This window comes from Durio zibethinus, chromosome 17 (genome assembly GCF_047325235.1).
Source record: "Durio zibethinus cultivar Kanyao isolate XHJ-2024 chromosome 17, ASM4732523v1, whole genome shotgun sequence".
Lineage (NCBI taxonomy): Eukaryota > Viridiplantae > Streptophyta > Magnoliopsida > Malvales > Malvaceae > Durio > Durio zibethinus.
Genome location: NC_143178.1, coordinates 2,142,557 through 2,164,265, shown reverse-complemented (window position 1 = coordinate 2,164,265; position 21,709 = coordinate 2,142,557). Strand labels below are relative to the sequence as shown.

Genomic DNA, 21,709 nt, shown 5'->3' with positions numbered 1-21,709 from the left:
ATAAGTACCAGTCCAAAATACTCCCGTTCAACCTTTAGGAATACACTTAGATTATCATTTATCCATCCTTTCAAATTCCTTGACTCACTTTTATTCTAAAAAAAACAGTTTGTTTTATGTGATATCTTTTTCACCTCTACCATATTGTTATAGAATTTCCTCTCTGACGCCTAAAGAAGTTACTCCATGTTTTTCATAAAGCAGTCATTAACCCAAAGAAAAACTTGATGGATCCCAGCCACCAACACTTAAAATGCAAGATTATTCAATGTGCAAGTGTTCAGTATGAAACTCTTCTACCTTAGTTTTAAGACAAATAGTATCACCTCAAGTCAACTTTATGTTAAGATGTCGGCTTTGTGTTATGTTTATTTTATGCCAATTTTATTAAAGATATTTTGATAAAAGAGATTACTTTTATTTATTAAAGTTACTTTATTAAAATAATTTTATTAATTTATTTGTATTTTTTAATGTTTTTATCATGAACTCTTTAATCATATCAGATCCTATTCATTTATTTATTCATATTTATTTAAGGTGTTCATTTACTTTTTCATACTTATTTATCATGAATTTTTTAATCATATCAGATTCTATTCATTTATTTATTACTTATTTAAGGTGCTCATTTACTTTTTTATTGTGAAAGTTTTATTTGTAATATAGTTTCTTCTTTTATAAACTACCCTTGTGAAATATTAAGTATGAGTTTCTTAAACTTATCTCTTTTTGCTGCTCCTTTTCATAATGGGACTTAATAATGGGGACCATTTGGGTTTAAAATTTCAAACCGTTAATTGACATGATATATTCACATCCGATTTATATGGGAAACGTTGGGTCAAAATCAGGAACATGGCAAATGAATTGCATTCTAACGGCTACAAATAGTGAAATAGAAGTGTGTGTATAAATGTATATAATATTTATATACATACATATATATACTAGTTTTATTTCACGTGCTATGCACGTTATTGTTAATCAAATTATAATTATAATATAATTTAATAATTTTGATATTTTATAATAATAAAATTGAAATAATTATCATCATACTGAATTAAATTAAAAATATAAATTTAAGTTTTAAAAAATAAATATAACAAAAAATTAAAATTAAAATTTCAATAAAAAATAAATATTTAATGTTTCTTTATTTTGATTCTTTTCATAAGTTTTCTTTTAAGTCTTTTAGTGTTAAGTCATCATCTTCATTCTTTTATATATATATATATATATATATTTAATTTTTTTTACTATAAAAAATTACCTTTTATCACAATCAAATGGGATTTTATACTTTCCTTGTTCTCTATTTTATGTTTTTTCTAGAGCTTTTTTAAACCTTTTTAGCGGTGAATTTTTATCTTTAATTTTATAAATTTTTCAGGAAATTGATCATTGCCAAACTCATTCAAAATATTACTTTTCATCTATTTGTCATTGAAAATTTAAATTCATTATTTTGATTTGAAACCAAGTTGTTATAAAGTTTTTGTTATTTGAAATAAAGTAAATATATAATTTTTTTCTCATTACTTACTTTTGTTTTTAACATGTACTTATTTATGTAATATAAATCATTTTGTAATTTCTTTTTATAGTAAAAAATACATACTTACATGAATTTTACTAATTAAAAATATTAATTTGTAAACATATTCTAAAAAAGGATATAAGGTAATAAAAAAACTATTAGTATTTCGATGTAATAATCAATGATGTTTATTTATGTTTTTATATGAGACATTGACTAAAACTACTTTTAGTATTGAATACTGACTTCTTAAAAAGCAATTAAATATACATAACTTATTAAAATATGTTATATACTAAAAGTTTAAATAACAAACTTTGCTTGAAGGTATACCTTATTCTAATCAAATAGTTTTTTATATTATTCTTTAAATATTCAAATACTTTTTTTGATTAACTTTGGTTCAATATTATTATTGTTTGTTAAATAGTGAAATATCATAATTTTAAAATTAGTAAGATATGATCTATTTTAGACAAATATCAAAAGATATATTTTGAAGATAAACTATGTTTTAAATCTTAGACTTTAAAATTGATAGTGAATATATTTTTAATATTTGAACTCTTTTTTAATTAAAATGGAGTAATTTCATTATTCGATGAACACTTAATTATATATCAAGTATAAGTTATACAAAAAATTTATCATTTAAATGATATTGTTATAAAATTATAATTTATAGAATTCATACTATTATTAGTATTATTAGATCATATGTTTTAATTTAAAATATTATACTTGAGAAAATAACTAATAGGTAGTTTTTCTATGATGTTTTTCAATAAATTTAGACTCATTATTTTTCTCTTTCATTTTAAAAATATCTTTAAAGACAAAAATTTTTTGTATAATTGCTATCAATGTTATAAATGATACCATAAAACACAACAATTTATTTGAGTAAAGATATAGTGTTAATCTAGTTACTATTAATATATTATCAATGACATACAAATATAGATAAAGTTATTCCAAATTTTCACTTCAAAATTTGATTTTTTTTAATAAAAATATGTTGCTATAGTAACTGGTAAATGTATATTATTTTAATTATTTATATATGTGTATAATATCCATAAATATTGTAACTCAAAACCTTAGTATTAAATGGTAATTAGTATAATTTTTTAAATGAATTAAATATGTTAGATATATTAAAAAAATATAGCTCTATATCTATATTTAACCAAAAAAAAAAAAAAAACTACTAAGTTAGTAATGATTTACTACTATAAGTTATCGATGATTTGCTGCTAAGTCATTTCACTAATTTATTATCAAAATATAAATAATTTACTATTAAGTTATACAAATTTTACTACTAAACTAAAACTAATTTACTAATAAGTTATCATTGATTTATTGTTATCACTGATCTATAACTAAATTATAAGCGATTTAGCGTTTAGTTATTAATAAATTATGACTAAGTTAACTCTTATTTATTATTATAATTGATTTATTACTAAGTTTTTATTTCACTCTTACTAGTAACTGAAGTTCAATCCCTAAGCTTCAAATATAAAAGCCTTATCATTGATTAACAATTAAGTTATTACTGATTTATTACTATATTATCAGTGATTTATTATTAAATTATTAATGATTTACTACTAAGTTATGAATGATTTATTACTAAGTTATCGATGATTTAATATTAAGTTATTAATAAATTTTTATAAAGTTATAACTAATTTATTATGAAGTTATCAATGATTTACTACAACATTATCATTGATATACAACTAAATTATAAGTGACTTATTACTACATTATTAGTAATTTATTGCTAAATTCAATGATTTACTATTATATTATTATGCATTTACTAATTACTATTGATTTATTACTAAGTTTTCAATAGTTAGCTATTAAGTTATCAATTATTTACTACTAAATTATCATTAAATTGCTACTAAGTTATTTATGATAGACTATTAATTTTATCAATTAATTACAATATATGAGATAATTTTCTTTTTATATAATATAACATTATTGTTTCGTTCAAATTTAAAATTTTTTATTAAATTTTTTAATGAATAAGTTCATGGTAGGTTTATCCTAATCCTTTTCTCTTTCTAGTAACCAAGATCTAATCATTAGTAACTTTAAGTATTAAAAAAAATTGTTATCACTAATTAACAAATAAGTTACTACTCACTTACTACGATGTTATCACTGATTTACTATTAAATTATCATAATTTATCACCAAGTTATAGATGATTTACTATTAAGTTATAAATGATTTATTACTAAGTTATTAATAATTTACTATTAAGTTATTAATAATTTATTTTAATGTTATTACTAATTTACTATAAAGTTATTGATGATTTACAATAAAGTTATTAATAATTAATTAATTTATAACTAAATTATCATTAATTTATAAATAAATTATCAGTGTTTTACAACTAAATTATCAATATTTTACTATTACGTTATTAGTGATTTACTACTAAGTTATCGATAATTTATAACTAAATTATTAATAATTTACTATTATACTGTTATGCATTTGCTACTTTGTTATCATTGATTTACTATTGAGTTTTAGTGATTAGCTATTAAATTATCAATGATTTATTGCTAAGTTATTTATAATTTAATTACTATCAAACTAAAATAAATTTACTATTATGCTATCACTAATTTACTATTAAGTTTTCATTGATTTATTACTAAATTATCAATGATTAGCTATTAAGCTATCATTTTTTATGAAGTTATTATTAATTTACAATTATGTTATTATGCATTTACAATTACGTTATAATTGATTTATTATTAAGTTATTATGCTTTGACTATTATATTATTACTAATTTACTACTAAATTATAATTGATATACTATAAGTTATATCTCTAATTCACTATACTAAATTATTATTGATTAACTATTAATTTACTGATGATTACTATTAAGTTTTATTGATTTACTTTTAATTTTCAATTATTAATTACTACTTAGTTATAAATTATCTACTATTAGATTATCATTAATTTATTACTAAGCTATTTATGATTTATTACTAAATTTGTAAATTAATTATTACTCCATTTATTTGTCCTAGTTAAATTGTCATGGTTTTTTTTTTTTTTTTGGTTAAAATTTTTTAACTTTGACATCTATTATTTTAAATATTTTAATAAATTAAATTTTACAAAATATTTATTTAGAAACCACTTCATTTAAAGTTTTTAAAATATTTTTTTCATATTTTTATCAATAATAAATAAAAAATAATAGGTGATTAAAATTGAAAAAAAATTGACCAACAAAAATCAAAATGTGACAATTTTATTAGGATGAAAGGAGTATTAAACTGAATCTTATTTACTATTAAGTTATCATTAATTTACTATTAAGTTATCATTGATTTATTATTAAGTTATTAATAATTAACCATTAAGTTATCACTTACTTTTTATTAAGTTATCCTTAATTTACTAATATGTGTTATATATTTACAATTATGTATAAGTGATTTACTGTTAAGTTATTTGTTATTTCCTATTACTTTATTATGTATTTATTATTATGTTATCATACACTATTTTATCATTTATTTATTATTAAATTATTTTTATTTACTATTAAGTTATTATTATTTTATTATTAAGTTATCTATAATTTATTATACAGTGATCATTAATTTAGTATAAAATTATTATTGATTTTGTCTAAATTATCACTAATTTATAACAAAATTATCAATAATTTGCTACTATATTATTATATATTTACTACTAAGTTATAATTGATTTACCATTAAATCTTCTGTAATTAATTTAATCGTGTAAATCATATTAATAAGTGTAATATATTATAAACACTAAATTATTCATTTGTAAAAAAACTATTTTAAGCCTTCTAACCGTATTGCTTGCGTTAACTGGGGCATAAATGACTTAATTAAAGAAAAACTATTTTAATAAGAAAATAAATAAAAAGTAGATAATAATTTAATTTACTAAAAAATATTAAATAAACATAAATAGAGAGAATATAATAAAATTATCAAAATTTATATATAATATAGATATATATTAAACATTTTCTTAATTATAGAATGTCTTATTCAAGGTAGGCTATAAAATTTAAAGTATGTATACGTTTGTGAGTATTCTAAATATTTAACTAAAATTTAAATAAATTTTTTTATAGCAAAGTTGGCTAAATTCCAAGTGGAGCACTTGTTACACATTAAGAGAAAAAAAATTAAAGGTTATGTTATCATTTGTCATCCAACACCTTTTTTTTAAAATTATTTTCATATATATTATGATACATTGACTCATTGAGTAATAAAAAGACTAATTTAATAATTTTACGATCCATATAAAATATTAATTGATTCATTTATTTTATTTTTGTATATATATAATTTAACATTATTAATTGAATTAATTTTTTATCTTTATTGTAAGATTATATAAAAAAACATATTTTATTTCACATCCTCATACTTCAAATTTCTATTATACAACTAATAAGTTTAATTGTAAGTCTTTCTTTCTTTATGAATTGAAAAATTGGTTGGACATGTATGATTGGCATGCAGTGTATTATTAATAAGAGTGTACCAAATTAAAAAATCATTTTTGATATTATTTAGAGTTCACACTTTTATATGTATATATCATAGATGATACATGTATTTATCTATAATAAACACACTCATAAAGTACAAATAATTATTAAATCGATGCTTTCATGATAAGAGTACAAATTAATAATCATATACTTAAAGAATATAACAAATAATAGAAAATAAACTATAACATTATTGATTTCAAGAATATAATAATTGGTTACAAAACTAACAAAGCTTTGATCATTCAATAAAATGAGCATAATTAATCATGTGATTAAAATATTTTTTACTATCAAAATACAAAAATATTATAGAGCATTCTCAATTGAAAAAACTAAATTTATATTATTCAAGGGAAAATTATAAAATATATTTATATTAGATTTTTTAAATTTTACAATTGAAATTAGTAGCATAACACACATAGCCTTTAAGCTTCAGAGTATATTAAAAAAGGCTAATTGAAAAATAAGAAAGTGATGTGTAAATTTTTTAACCCATTTGTAGAATTAAAAAAAAACTCAACTAACATTATATCAAATAATTTCTCTTCTTTAAGATTAATGTTTCTTAACAATATTGACTATGGTTTTATAAAAATATCTTAAGTACATAATATTTTAAATTAAAAATAAAAAATAAGGATTGACTAAAATTAATTTAGATGTAATATAGAATAATCTATAGAAGATAAAATAAAACCTAAATTTAGTAACAATTCACATATACCAGAGATTATGTTCATAAAGTAAAGATTTATTTAAGCATTGTAACGTTAAAACATAATTGCATAGAGTGATTAAAAATTTTATAGTAAAATAAATCAACCATTGCAATCATTAAACATATAAATGTATATTTATCATTAAAAAAAATCAAACATACAAACTTGCCATAATATATGTATTACTCTTACTCAATAGTTTTTTGATAATTTAATTAATAACTTTGTATGAACTTTAATTTTAATTGATCTAAATTTAATAAATAAAAAATATAAATATAATTAATGACTTATGATATGTACTATTAAAGAAGATAAAGAGTAAATTAGGTTGTATCTTGAAAAAGAAAAATTATATGTTTTACTTAAAATAAAATTAAATATTTTTGGGGCATAAACATTATGGTATAATAATTTACACTAAAATAATAACTAATTAAGCAACAAAGGAAAGATTTTATCTATACTTTGTTTAATATTACAGACTCATAGTATGCTATAACCTATAGGATGAGAAATGTGTTTTATATAAATTTAATTGAATTATTACTTATGAAATTGAACAAAAAAGAGTCCTACAAAAAAAATAAGATAAGAGTAAATTTGGGTTAATTTTCGAAACACATCCACCATATCCCACAAATAAATTTTTAATGTAGTTTAATTTGCTATAAATTCTATTTGTAAATTTTTAATTGATTAAATTTAAATAACTAATGAATAAAAAGCTATATATTTAATGGCAAATAATCTTTATTAAATAAATAAATAAATGCTAAAAATTTAAAGGTAAATTTGTTATTTTTTAAAATTATAAGGGTATTTATGCTATTAACTTTTAATACTTTTGGATTAATTTAAATAATTAACTAATAAATGCTATATATTTAATGAAAAATAATCTTTAATATATAAACAAAAAATGCTAGAAATTTAAAGGTAAATTTATTATTTTTAAAAATTTATAAGGGTATTTATATCATTCACTTTTAATAGTTTTAGAGTTCACACTTGTATATATAGATGAAATTTTCGACAACTCATCCACTATATCTCACAAATAAATATTTAATGTAATTTAATTTGATATAAATTCTATTTGTAAATTTTTAATTGATTTCAATTTAAATAACTAATGAATAAAAAGCTATCTATTTAATGGTAAATAATTTTTATTAAATAAATAAATAAATGTTAGAAATTTAAAGATAAATTTGTTATTTTTTAAAATTATAAGAGTATTTATGCTATTCACTTTTAACACTTTTAGATTAATTTAAATAATTAACTAATAAATGTTATATATTTAATGAAAAATAATCTCTAATACATAAATAAAAAATGCTAAAAATTTAAAGGTAAATTTGTTATTTTTTAAAATTTATAAAAGTATTTATATCGTTCACTTTTAATAGTTTTAGAGTTCATATTTTTATATATAGATGATATATAGACATCATTCCAAAAATATAGATTCAAGGTTACAGAAAGGAAGAAGATAGGAGATTCGCAATGGATCTAAAATTATTGGCTTTGAAGATTCTTGCTGTCCTGCTTGCAGCATATGTTTTCCTGTTTGGTTTTCTTAAGAAAGTAAATGAGTGGTACTATGTTAGCAGGCTGGGTGAGAAGAAGCATTCTCTTCCTCCTGGTGATCTTGGGTGGCCTTTGTTGGGTAATATGTGGTCGTTTATCAGAGCTTTCTGTTCCGAAAACCCTGACGGTTTAATCGATAATTTGATTAGAAGGTCTCTTTTCCCCTTCCCCCCTTAATTTCATGCAAAAGCACAAAAAAAAAAAATACCAGCATTAAAAGTTATCTTATCTGAACGTAATATGTGGCCTTTGTTGGAGTTTTCAGGTGTGGGCGAACTGGTATCTACAGGACTCACTTATATGGAAATCCAAGCATCATAGTTTGTAGTCCTGAAACACGTTGGAAGGTATAGCTAGATGATGATAAATTTGGGTCTGGTTACCCAAAAGGAACAGTGCAACTGCTAGGAAAAAGTTCGTTATCCGCCCTTCCAACTCCAAAATACAATCGTCTGCGCAAGCTAGTAACAGCTTCAATCTGTGGCCCTGAAGCACTTTCCATGTATGTTGGATATATTGAGGATTGCGTGGTAACTTCTTTGGATGAAATGGATAGCATGACGGCCGACTAAGTTTTCGACGGAGATTCAGATGGTTTTCTTCAAGGTCCTCACTAAAATCTTCTCAGGCTCCAGCGCTGCAACACTTCCTGAGTCTACCATGAAGTATTACAGTGACTTGCACGACGGAATACGGAGTAATATGTATGTCTATTAATATTCCAGGTTTTTCGTTCTACAAAGCTCTCAGGCTAATGTTTAAAGTACTCCATTTCAAGAATTGTTAATCTATTTTTTGATAGACAGATCGGGATTAGTTAAAAATTTTCTGATGCCACGTACAGGCAAGGAAAATGTTGGTTAAGATAATTCAAGATGTCCTGGATGAAAGGAAAGCAAGGAATAAGATTGGTCATCATGAACCAAATGAAAAGAAAGCCATGATCGATCTATTTATAGAAGTTGAAGATGAAAAGGGCCAGAAGTTGGCGGATAAGGATATAGTTAATATACTGCTTCTCTTCCTGATAGCCGGTCATGATAGCTCAGCCACTGCTGTTACATGGGCTACCATATTTCTTCATGATAATCCAGAGACATAGAAAAAAGCTAAGGTGGAATTGTATTCTCAAGGAGTTTTCAATGACGAATAATTAACTTGGTATTTTTGTTGTCAAGTCAACCTTAGGTATCAAGCATCAGTATCAGCTAGCTCAATGGCTAAAAAGTTTCTTTTCATTTCTGCAGGAAGAGCAAGAGGAAATTTTTAAGACAAGACCATCAGGACAGAAGGGGTTGAATCTCAAGGAAATAAGACAAATGGAATATCTTTCAAAGGCATCATTTTTTTTTCCTTTTTTCCCCTATTTTTGCCATGCATCAGTATCAGCTAGCTCAATGGCTAAAAAGTTACCTTTCATTTCTGCAGGAAGAGCAAGAGGAAATTTAAAGACAAGACCATCAGGACAGAAGGGGTTGAATCTCAAGGAAATAAGAGACAAATGGAATATCTTTCAAAGGCATCATTTTTTTTTCTTTTTTTCCCCTATTTTTGCCATGATAGATACTGATGCCGTATTATATATGAAGCCTATTCACATTTTTGTTTCCAAAGGCTTATGACTAACGAAATTGATGTTCTTATGATTTAGGTGATTGATGAGACATTGAGAATTACCAATCTTTTATTTGCCAATTTTCAGGTGCCAAAAGTTGATGCCAACATCAATGGTTAGTTAATAGTGCTTGATTTCCATAGTCATTTTTGTTCAATATTCGACTTCCTATCTTACCAAATGAAAAACACTTTTTTCCAGGTTATTTCATACCAAAAGGTTGGAAGGTTTTGGTTTGGAACAGGGAAGTTCACATGGACCCTGAAAATTATGAACATCCAAAGGATTTTCTTCCTTCAAGATGGGATGCAAGTCATTTATATCTTAATGGATTGTACATTTAATTTTCATGTATTTAACGTAAAAAATGTTGCTGCTGTGCTTGCATGTAGAATAATAAATCGAAACCAGGAGCCTTCATTCCCTTTGGAGGAGGAGTCAGAATTTGCCCTGGATCTGAGCCGGCGAAGCTTCAAATCTTCATTTTCTTTCATTATTTTCTCCTTAACTACAAGTGAGTCAGAATTCTTCTCCATAGCAGCATTTTCATCCAAAAAAAACTTGGTTGATTAATCTCTTGGCTTTATTCATTGTAGACTTGAACAAATTAATCCTGGAAGACGTGTTGTGTATTTCTATGGGCCAAGACCAAAAGACCACTGCCTCGCAAGAGTCGTTGAGCTCCCATGATAAATCACGCAAAATCAGGGATTTAAATTGTGGTAACGATCATATTTTTGGTTGTGTCACATTTGTCACGGTTGTGGATATAATAGACTTTTGCAGTCATTGCGACTATCGTGATCGTGAATTTTTTTAAATTTTGCTCAACTCATTATAAAATATAATAATTTTAATTATTAATCATAAAATCTCTTATTTTATGATTTTTAAAGTAATTTATATCATATCTTGTGTTTTATTTATTTAAAAAAATGTTTATAGTAAAATATTTATATTTAAAAAATTATTCATATGATAATTAGAAAATAATATGAGATAAATAAACATGTAAAAAATAAATAATCATAACGAATGATATATTTAATTATTTAATTACCGTACTCATCAAATTATTATCGAATTATATTATGTATAAATCAAATAATAAGTGATTAAACATCCATAAATTAAGTAAAAGCGTTACTATTTATGAGCCAAGAGAATTGTTTTATGGACTTACAGTAAATCAAACTCAGCAGCCTCCATGTTGTGGGCAATCTTTAATAACAATAACCTCAAGTCTACTTTCTCTGCCTTTTGACTAAATTGCACAAATCCACACAACTTCTCATCCCCTCACCTTGCATTCAATAATTTTTTTCTCCTAACCTTCATCCTTATCCCCATCTCTCAGTTTTTTTTTTTTTTTTTTTTTTCTGGTTTGTGCTATTTGCTCGTTTCCGTCAACCTCAAGTCTCATTCTCATCTCTTGTATCTTATTTTAAGTCCCAACAACTCTTACCCCTTTTTACCAATGCACCATAGCCCAATCTAATCCCAAACACACAAAATTATGGCAAATTTGAAAATTAAAAACAAAAGTAATTTGAATGCTAAATTAATTACTTAAACTACATATACTTGATTTTGATTGAAGTTGAATTTGAGAGAATTAATATTTTTGGAAGTTTAAGTTTTGTGAGTTTTTTTTTTTTTTTTGAATTTGTAAATTGATGTTTATTTTCTTTCTTGTTGTTTTTATTTTAAGTTTTTAAAGAGAATCAAATGAAAAAAAATTTTCTTGAATTTTTGAATGAAAAACGAAGTAGCGGGCAATAGCAGACCACTATTGCTATTATTCAACATTACGCAATAATTCGTGGCTGTGATACGTCCATTATAGAGGATATTCAAATTCTCTCTTATTTTTTTCTTCAACAATGGTGGTGAATGATGGCACGACCATGAAATAACAACTGTTATGCCGCTATCCGATCACTATTTAAATATTTACGCAAAACACCAAAAATCTTAGGTTTGTAGACCGTGCACTACCAAGAATAATCGATCTTCTTCTGTTTCTTTGAATAAATTTTAGTTGCAATTTCATTGTCAACTATGTCTAATACACCATGAAATTTACCAAAAACCTTAAATAATTATAATGATACTCATATTGCTACCTACCGATTCTTTTTGTAGTATCGATTTACTTAGTTATTAGAAGCCACTAACCACAAGAAAGCTAGAATGCTCAATTTGAAATTAAATATTTGAATGGATGCTCAATTTAGTATTAAATATTTTATTTAATATGAATATAAATTAAATATTATTAACTTATAACAATGTATAACTTTTAACGATTTTATTTTATATGAATAAAAATTAAACATTATCAATTTATAAATGTAAGACTTTTAATAGATTTGATGTACATGTGTAGTTAACTCTTTTAATAGTAATAGATGGCAAAAAATTGTAACATTTGGCAAAAACAAAGTTGATTCATAAAAAATAAAAGATTTTTAAACAAAATATTAATATTACTTTCATTTTTTTTCTCCATCTTCTTTCTTCCACCTCACTCTCTCTCCACTCTCTTCCAATCTTCTAACTCTTCAAATACTTGCAGCTTTTTGTCATTTTTTATTAAATCTACTTCATGTGTTCTAGTTCTTCAAAGACCCATAGTCTTTCAATATTTTAATTCTTCAAATACCCATAACCTTTCACTAAAAACTCTTTACTATGTCATCATATTCTCTACTAACCTGAAACCTATATTACCTTGTCATTTTTAGTATGTCCTTGTTTTTTTTTTATTTTTTATTTATGTTGAATTTATGCTATTATTGTTGGGATATAGTTCATAAAGAATCCTACATCATTAAAAAATTTAAATAAAGATATCCTATAAATAAAAGACCCAAGAACCTAATAGTTTAAACTTTGAGCTCAAGTGGTATATAACATGTATGTATGGACTCTCTAGTGTGCTCACATAGGTTCAAAGTGTGGTTTTTCTCCTCAACAAGTGGTATCAGAGCCAAAGTTACGACGGGTTCGAGTCTTAGTGGTGTTGTTAGGGGAAGATTGTTGGTAGATCAGAGGTTAACCACGTCCATAAACTCTATGTGCTCAAACGTCGAGAGTTTATGATAATATGCAAAAGCGAAATACTTAAGTAGACGATGTGTTGAGTCAACATAGAGTGTAAGCTTGAGAGATCACTGAGACAACCTAGGTAGCTAGGTTGAGTATTGTTCCCTAGACCAAAAGTGCATTAGAAATGTGAGGTTATCTGGCCCAAAAAAGGTGTTGATAAGACTTACTTGCACGGAAAAGCCAAGGTGAAACTTGATTAAAGCTCATAAGTGAATAAGGGAGTAAGTGGTATCAGAACCAAGGTTATGGCAGGTTCGAGTCTCAGTGGTGTTGTTGGGAGGGAGATTGTTGGTAGATCGGAGGTTGATCGCGTCCATTAACTCCATGTGCTTGAACGCTAAGAGTTTATAATAATATGTAAAAGTGAAACACCCAAGTAAGCGATGTGTTTAGTCAACTTGGAGTATAAGTTTCAGGGAGTATTGAGACAACCTAGGTAGATAGGTTGAGTGCTGTGCCCTAGCCCAAAAGTGCATAGAAATATAAGGTTATCTAACCCAAATGAGATGTTGATAGGATTTACTCGTACGGGAGAGCCAATGTGAGACTTGATTAAAACTTACAAGTAAACAAAAAAATTATTGGGATATGATTCATATGTGAGTAAAGAATCTCACATTATTAGGAGAAAATCTGAATGAGATATCTTATATTAATAGAACTTACTCGCACGGGGGAGCCAAAGTGAGACTTGATTAGAACTTACAAGTGAACGGAGAGAGATTATTGAGATATAATTCACATGTAAGTAAAGAATCTCATTTGAATGAGATATCTTATATATACATGAAAGATCAAATAACCTAATAGCTTAAGCTTTTGAGCTCAAGTGATATTTAACATATATGTATGAGTTTTCTAGTATGTTCTTATGAACTTCAAGTATAATTTATCTCTTCAACAATTATTTTATTTATTTGTGATGTTTGATAATAATTTGAGAATTGAAATTCATTGATTGTTGTTTTGGTATTAAGATAAAGTAAGTTTCTAAAAATAAAAACCTAGGATTTTCTTGAACACAAAATGGTAACTATCCATTTAGCAAATCCAAGCTAGCAACATGAGAAACGAGGGACCTTACTTTTTCTTTCATTCTCTTATCTTCACAATAGACAAATATTCATGTCGTTTCTCTCACTCTAAAATCATAAAACTTTATTTTTTTTTTTTATTGTTTTGTAGAAGAGTTGTTATGTAATCGAGAAAATAAAATCTTAGTCAAGTCTATTTTTAGACATTAATTCAATCATCTATGTAAAAGCATGGGCATCCTCTCGTATATGTACGAGATTAATATTTGATAGTATTAATGTGGTTTGAAAAACAAGAGGAAGTGGGTGTGAGAGAAAAAGAATGAAGCGGTAGAAAGAAAAGTCAGAAAAAAAATGAAAGTGAAAAATCATTTGTACCACTTGGATAGTCAAATCAGCAGAAGAAAAAAAATTACGTCAGCCTAATATTCAATTTCTTACGTTATACTACGGCACGTATGTTTCATTCAAGTTTTTTTGTTTAAAAAAATGTTACATTATTATAAATAAATAACGTTTAATCTTTATAAATATTTAATTACAAATTAAGCATTTAGGCCCACAAAAACAACCACAAACTTTCACATTAATGATTGATCATTAGAGTTTGGTCGCCATTTATGATGATCAACTAGTGTTCTAGTAATAGTAGTAGGCAGGATGAAATTTCGAGGTGGACTCCATATTGTCATTTGGAGAAAATTAACTTTAGGTCCCATGAGTAACATAATTGCATTATTTTAGTTTAGCTAGGTAAAGTAATTAACTTCATATCATTCCTTTTACATGAAATTACTCTTTAAGTTTTTCAGAATTAACTTGTGTTATTTATTTTTATTTTTTGCAATTAGATCATTGTTATTTAAAATATAATTTGTTCTTTATCATTTCATTCTTTTACTAATTAATTTTTCTCGGTTGATATGGTAAGTTCTAGTAATATATAATTTATTATGAAATCATGAACAAAAATCGAGACATCTTCTACTATGGAAAGAGATAAATTATTCCCATATTATAGTTTATTTATCATAGATTTTAATAAAATATAAATTTATTTAAACTTTCAAGAAAATCTAATTAGATTGTAAAGGACAAAACTCCATGTTCCAAAAGTGAATGAAGTCAACCTGTGATGATTATAAATAACATATAACATGTAAAACCATAGTTCATGACAGAAGTGAAATTATGATAAAAAGTTTTAGTGGGAAGCATCTTCTTCCTCGCAGAATTTGGTGTATTCCTTTGCACCCATCAAAGATTCTAATTCTGATGGACTACTCGGCTTCACCTTGATCATCCATCCTTCTTCATATGGGCTTGAATTGATCTTCAACAGCCAAGATTTTAAAGTCAGTTGCCAAAATAAAAATAAGAATGTACAAGTGTTTTTCATTTTCCTATAGTTTCTCGGCATCAAGAAAAGCAGCATGTTGTACTGGAATTAATGAGAAAATTACCAGGCCAGGAGCTTCAGTAAGCTTGGAGTTAACCTCAACGATTTCACCTGAGATTGGGGAATTGACATCACTGGTTGCTTTAACACTTTCCACAGCTCCAAAGCCTTTTCCTTGGCTAACTGAACCACTAGGTTCTGGCAGCTCCACAAATACTACTTCTCCAAGATGGTCCTGTAAGCGGTATATATATATATATAGATCATGTAAACTAAGTTACCGCATTGTGCCATACAGGGAAAAAGAAATGAAGCTATCATTTATAGAAAGGTAACAATTCGGGTCCAAAAATCATGTCAAAGTATATTCTGTGAATCCAAAACAGTCAATGGATTATTTTGTATCTTGTTATGTCATACCATTTTCAGACTAAACAGACTGTCATTTTTGAGTCTTGACTAGGGTTCTTGGCTCCCATTCTAACCATATTCCTCAAATCGAAGTCTCTAATTGTATCCTTCCATAGTTTGATCCACAGCCGATCAAGATTATACACAGATAACAAAACTGCTAGTGTACCTAAAAAGAGATGTCAATGGGTAGAGAATGGGTAGGGTAGATCATTTCTCATCTTCATTATCATATTTTTTATATTATATTAATCTTTATACTCGTACTCAACTCAATTAATATTTTAAATTCATTCATATTTTTATTCTCACAAATATTTAATGAGTATAAGTAATTTTTATATTTATAGTTTAAAAAAAATAAAAAATAAAAAATTATTCTTTTATTTATTTTTTAAAATTTTATCTTGTATATTTAGATAATTTTTTATAAATATATATTAATATTTTTTTCAATGAAAATATATTAATTTTAATTAATTTAAAATAATAATTTATATTATTTAGTAAAAATCTATTTATTATATATATAAATATAAATATTAGATACGGATTCAAGACGAATTTATATTTCTCATTTTTATCTTCGTATCCAATAAAAATTTAAAATTATATACACCTTTATCTTCGTAATATAATGTCTCCATTCGAATAAAAATTTAAACTTCGCATTGGATAGGAATAAGCTAACATCTCTATACCCAGCTATTTGAAAATCCCGAAGTAAAAAGCCAACAAGCACATTAGTCAGCAAAAGGCCACAACATAGCCTTTGGAGAAATTTCACCCCCAAGAGCAAATTCATACAGAAAAAATATATTCCAATCTATTGAATACGAAATAACGAAGTTACCACTTGATTTACATGCATCTTTCAGCCCCTAATTAGTAGGAGAAAAAAGTTGATGATTAAGGGAAGAAAGAAGGGAAGTAACCTGAGCATGGTCAGTGATGCCAATGGTAACCACTGGACCTTCATGCTTCACCCATTCATGTGAATTGGCATATTTCAACCCATCCAAAACTGCAAAATTCAACACCCTTTCCATATTACAATCCTTAATTCCATAAAATGGTGGCTAAAAGATAAAAAGTTACAAGCAGTTCTCTCCCACGACCCCAAACCAGAGACATGAAACGGTAGGAGAAAAGGGGTACCAGTGGAAAAGCATCTGGAGAGGGAGAATACAGGGGAGAGGTGAGCTTTGGAGGCACAAGAGATTTTGAGTGCATTGGCAGTGGAAGAAGCCCACATTCTCAGCGCCATGTTACTGCTATCTTTCGTAGTTTACGGGCTTTTGCCTTTGGTTGGCTGCAAATCTATATGGGCGATGAAAATGAAGAGAAGTTGGTGTGTATGGTTTCTGCCTGGTTTTATCTTGTATGAATGGTGGGCAACGAAAGCCTCATCCTGAGACTCGACTTACAAAGACAAGCTGCTGTTTTTCCTATTTATGTGACAAATTTTCCTGTCCTCCTGTTTTTTTTGCTGTCGCCGTAAACTCTTTTTCAAACTATATATCGTATGCAAATGCCATATTTGATTAGGAAAACAATTAAAATCATTGGTCAAATATAATATTTTGTCAAAATCAAATTTTTTTTAATTATTTCTCAAGCTAATTTGGGTGTTTGATAAATAAATATATATACAAGAATGGTTTTTTTTATTAAAAAAAAGGTTTACAATAAATAAATATATAATAAATAAAGTACCTTTTTTTTTTTTTTTATATATATACAAGAAGGGTTTGCAAACCCGTTTATTTGAAGGGTCGGGTGGGTCTAGTCTCGTGGGCAGATCTAGTATTTGGGAAAGTTTCAAGCTTTCAGCGAGAGCCTGAGAGGTGAGAAGTCCCCCAAGGTGAGGACTCGGAAAAGGCCGAAAAGAGAAGGTTAAAGCTTGGAGCTTTAGCTTAGACAAGGTTTGAGTTTTTGATCTGTTTTCCTAGGAAATTAACAAAAGAGAGTAAATTCATCCATACGCATCAGAGGTCTGATTATGATATGAGAATGGAAGAGATTGTAGAGGAAACCAGTGGAAAACATAAAAAGATGGTGGAAATTACTCTCAAAACCATTGGCCCTGCGCGCCCTTCTCGCCTTCATGTCCCTTCTTCCATTAAAGTACGTTTCACTCTATTAATTTACTTGATGTTTTCATGTTTATTTCTTTGCATCTTGTTTTGGTTGTGATCTTGTAAATCATAGTTTGTCTATGTCCTTTTGTTTACAACAAAATTGTAAGAGTCAATGCAGAACATCATGGCTATGATAAGATGGTGGGAGTTAAATATGTTCACAAATCTGACCTTTAAGTCTAATTTCTTTGGATGAACCATTGAAGCCTTTGAAGTTAAATAAGGTTGTTGATTTAATTATATAGTCATGAGAATATGCTAGGTCAGTTTAAGCATTACTTTACACTTTGGTTCTCATACTGGAAAGAGAGAGCCCTAGAGTTCTTGCGAGCAGGAAAATTGAGATGCACTCTGAGATGTACATACTTGCGAATGGACAGCAACTTTTCAAGTATCTATTATGTATTTTGAGTTCTTGTGGATTCACCTTGAACATTAATATCCATAGAACCTACACAGTATTTGATCATATTTTTACTTTTCCAAGATAGATTCTCTGAAGTGATTTCTTTGGTTCATTTATAAAGAACCGTCACTATGTATCAAAAACATTAAGAGCATCTTTGGTTACATTTTCCTTTTGAGAGTGTAGCATGTATCATAGTGATTAGAAAACAAACTTGATAAAAAAATTTTTAGTACCATTACACATATTTATCATGTGCTTGTAACTTTATCAAATTAGGTTCTTGATTTGAGAAAATTGATAGCTGGAAAGAATCGTCTACCAGTAGAGAATTTGAAGCTTATCTTGCAAGGGAAGGTGTTGCATGATCATGAAGATGAAGATGACATTTACATTCAACTCAATGATGGTGGTATAGATCTTAGCTTTAATAATATTTTTTATGTTCAATAGTTTGCTTTCACAGGATACAATTATCATTAGTGGTTTGGGGGAAGGAATTACTCCCACCCCAAGTCCCCTCACATTTATAATTGAAAACCAATGTTTTATCTTGGATCTGTAAATTTCTTTTATATGGTCCTTGGTACTGTTTATTTATTGATATGTTGGCTCGGTGTATCAATCTTCTAGATTCCCTCCTTGTTGCTGTCAAACCAAAGGCGCCAGTTGGACTCAATATTGATGATGATGAAGAGGAAGATATGGTAACTGAATTAACACTGTCAGTAAACTGAGCTTGGATGCCACTTTTATAAACCAAGAATTTGTATTGATAATTTCTTTTTCCTCAATTGTTGAACAGAAATTTCAGCTGCCACAGTCAACAAGCCGATGGAAGAAGAAGCTTTACTCTTTTCTACATAATAGATTGAAGCTTCCTGGTGAGAATCAACTTGAATTGAGCTGTTGTTATTTTTCCAAATAACAGTTCACTTGTTGACCATCCCTTATATGTCTTTTTGTAGATATCCTTTTGATGGCAATATTTTCTCTCGGTATTAAGGCATGGGCTCTTATTATTTTATGGTTTATACTGGCACCTGTTGCCCATAAATGGGATCTTGGACCATTATATGTAAGTTGGCTTTTGTTTCTTCGGTACTACTGTGTATTTATGTTGGATATATCCTCTTTTTCTTGCTGGGAAGTGGGCTGTATGGGTGAGTTCTCTTATCCAGTTTTTTTGTGTTTCTGCTAGACTGCTAGATATTGAGGAATGCTGGTACTGTATTGTTTCTTCTTTGATACCATATAAATAAAATGGAGCTTTTTGTGGTTGTTGAGGTCATTTTCTTCTAGAAAGCTGTATCATTTGGTTGTCTTATCATATTACATTGGATTATTTTCATTTGGGTTTCTATGTGTTAGGAGAAGTAAAAGAAAATACTTGGATTTTGTGGTGTTCCTTCAAAATTTTTTAGAAGTATTTAGGCAATAACTTCTGATGCTCATAGCCCTTATGTTGTTATAATTTGTCCATACCATGGCCTTTTGGATCAAATTTACTGTATATAAAAGAAATAGCAATATCAAAATGAGGACTACGATTATTGAAACACATAGAGAATCTATCACACATTCACATGTAAAATTTATTTTGATTATCTGGATCATTTGCATTATGAAAGATGTTCATATTTTCTTTTGCTCCTCATTTTCTCAGATACTTGGTACCGGCTTTTGTATAATTTTCCTGAATCTTGGACGGCGGCAACCTGGTGATGTCAGGTATCCTCTTGATTCTATCGGTTAAGGTAGCAAAAGTTTATAATATAAATATAAGATACCAACAAATAAACTTGATTAAGGTCACATGACTCTGACACCTGATCTGGTGGTAAAATTGGCAACTTGGCATAATAGGTCCATGGTTGCTGACCACCTCTGACTCTCTCTGACAAACAACTTGATTAAATGTTAACAAAGCTCATGAACATGAATCTCTTGTAATTTATCATAGTGTTGTTTTGGGGTCTTTGTTTAGTTTCTAAATCTCATAGAATGTGACTTTTTTTTTTCTAAATATGAACTGCTTATTTCCTTCCACAGAGACTTATCTTTTCCATTCTAATATTTACAGTGCATATTCCATCTTCAATGAAGATTTTAGAGAGCTTCCTGGGACCCTCAATGCAGATGCTATAGATAGAGATATAAGGACAGGTCAGTTTTGAGCCAGTATCACACCATGTGTGATTATCAAAGTGATTACATTGTAAATATGTGTTTTCCATTTAAGCAAAACAAAATTGTAAAGACATCTTTCAAGTACTCTTTGTTTCCTTAATAGAAAATGAAAATCTTCATCTTCATGAAGTAAGGGATCCATAAGAATAATAATCTTTCTCACAGCAATACCATGGAATTAAAGCATGTTTAATTATGAATTATTGGACTGGAGGAATAGTCGTGGGAGGTTATGAAATCGAAATCTGGCCCAAATGTGAAATAATTCTCCATTAGCTGCCAAAGAGTTTTTTGAGTTGTGTAGCAGGACATTTCTAATCCAGAACTCTAATGTCGTACAAATAAATCATTCATGTCTTTTGTGATCTTTTATGATGATTATATGTTAACTTGTTCAAGAACAGTGTAAAAAGTTAAAACCGTCCACTGACCATATTGAGTGCAGATCTGTTTCTTCAAAGGGTACCCAAGGATGTGATGCAACCTTGAAAAAGGCATGGTACTTTCAAAAAAGCAAATTCTGAATTTTTGGCCTAACTTTGAAATATTGGTGGTATATGTCAACTATGGATTGTATAGTTTCCAGGAATAATTTGCAGTATTATACTGCCATTGTTTGTGATGGAGGTTAGCAACTTTATAACCTTAAACGATTGATGAGCCTGTGAATCCACTTGCTTCCCCACCGAAAATACTACGTGAATGGTATTCATAAGAATAAGATACTCAGCAAATGGTTCAGAAATATGCATAAAAAGATGGTGCTTTTCCTGGAAAATTACAAAGGCCTTCTAAACCTTTTGTCCTGAAAGTAACTATTTTTATTCCTCTGTTGCTATGTGGCGAACAAGATAACTTAAAATAAAGTAATCCATCTAAAATTCATTGAAAACCTCCTGGGGCTGCTTGCAAAGTTGATATTTGTGTAAGGGA

The 21,709-nt window shown here is 27.2% G+C and overlaps 2 protein-coding genes and 1 pseudogene across 2 annotated transcripts; 2 read left to right on the top strand and 1 right to left on the bottom strand.

Annotated features, from left to right (window-relative positions):
* Positions 1–8,385: 8,385 nt before the first annotated feature.
* LOC111318447 (7,8-epoxymelianol synthase CYP88A154-like) lies at positions 8,386–10,774 on the top strand (annotated as a pseudogene).
* A 4,491-nt stretch (positions 10,775–15,265) lies between these two features.
* On the bottom strand, positions 15,266–17,477 carry LOC111286405 (glycine cleavage system H protein, mitochondrial). Its single transcript, XM_022876345.2, has 4 exons — positions 17,198–17,477; positions 16,975–17,063; positions 15,693–15,863; positions 15,266–15,562 (listed from the first exon to the last, which is right to left on the bottom strand). Exons 1-4 carry the CDS (start codon positions 17,304–17,306, stop codon positions 15,434–15,436), a joined length of 498 nt encoding a protein of 165 aa, XP_022732080.2. The 5' UTR covers positions 17,307–17,477; the 3' UTR covers positions 15,266–15,433.
* A 324-nt stretch (positions 17,478–17,801) lies between these two features.
* Positions 17,802–20,901, top strand: LOC111286398 (uncharacterized). The gene is made up of 7 exons (XM_022876333.2): positions 17,802–18,166; positions 18,866–18,998; positions 19,220–19,293; positions 19,392–19,470; positions 19,555–19,664; positions 20,253–20,317; positions 20,670–20,901. Exons 1-7 carry the CDS (start codon positions 18,047–18,049, stop codon positions 20,761–20,763), a joined length of 675 nt encoding a protein of 224 aa, XP_022732068.2. The 5' UTR covers positions 17,802–18,046; the 3' UTR covers positions 20,764–20,901.
* Positions 20,902–21,709: the final 808 nt, after the last annotated feature.

What these genes read in the sequence shown, in the direction of transcription:
- LOC111286405 (XM_022876345.2), bottom strand. Translation starts at nt 17,306, where the DNA reads ATGGCGCTGAGAATGTGGGCTTCTTCCACTGCCAATGCACTCAAAATC. An exon ending in CTCCAGATGCTTTTCCACTG is followed by an intron (nt 17,064 to 17,197) that starts GTACCCCTTTTC and finishes TGAATTTTGCAG; the next exon opens with TTTTGGATGGGTTGAAATAT. An exon ending in GCATCACTGACCATGCTCAG is followed by an intron (nt 15,864 to 16,974) that starts GTTACTTCCCTT and finishes TACCGCTTACAG; the next exon opens with GACCATCTTGGAGAAGTAGT.
- LOC111286398 (XM_022876333.2), top strand. Translation starts at nt 18,047, where the DNA reads ATGAGAATGGAAGAGATTGTAGAGGAAACCAGTGGAAAACATAAAAAG. An exon ending in ATGATGAAGAGGAAGATATG is followed by an intron (nt 19,294 to 19,391) that starts GTAACTGAATTA and finishes ATTGTTGAACAG; the next exon opens with AAATTTCAGCTGCCACAGTC. An exon ending in CGGCAACCTGGTGATGTCAG is followed by an intron (nt 20,318 to 20,669) that starts GTATCCTCTTGA and finishes TAATATTTACAG; the next exon opens with TGCATATTCCATCTTCAATG.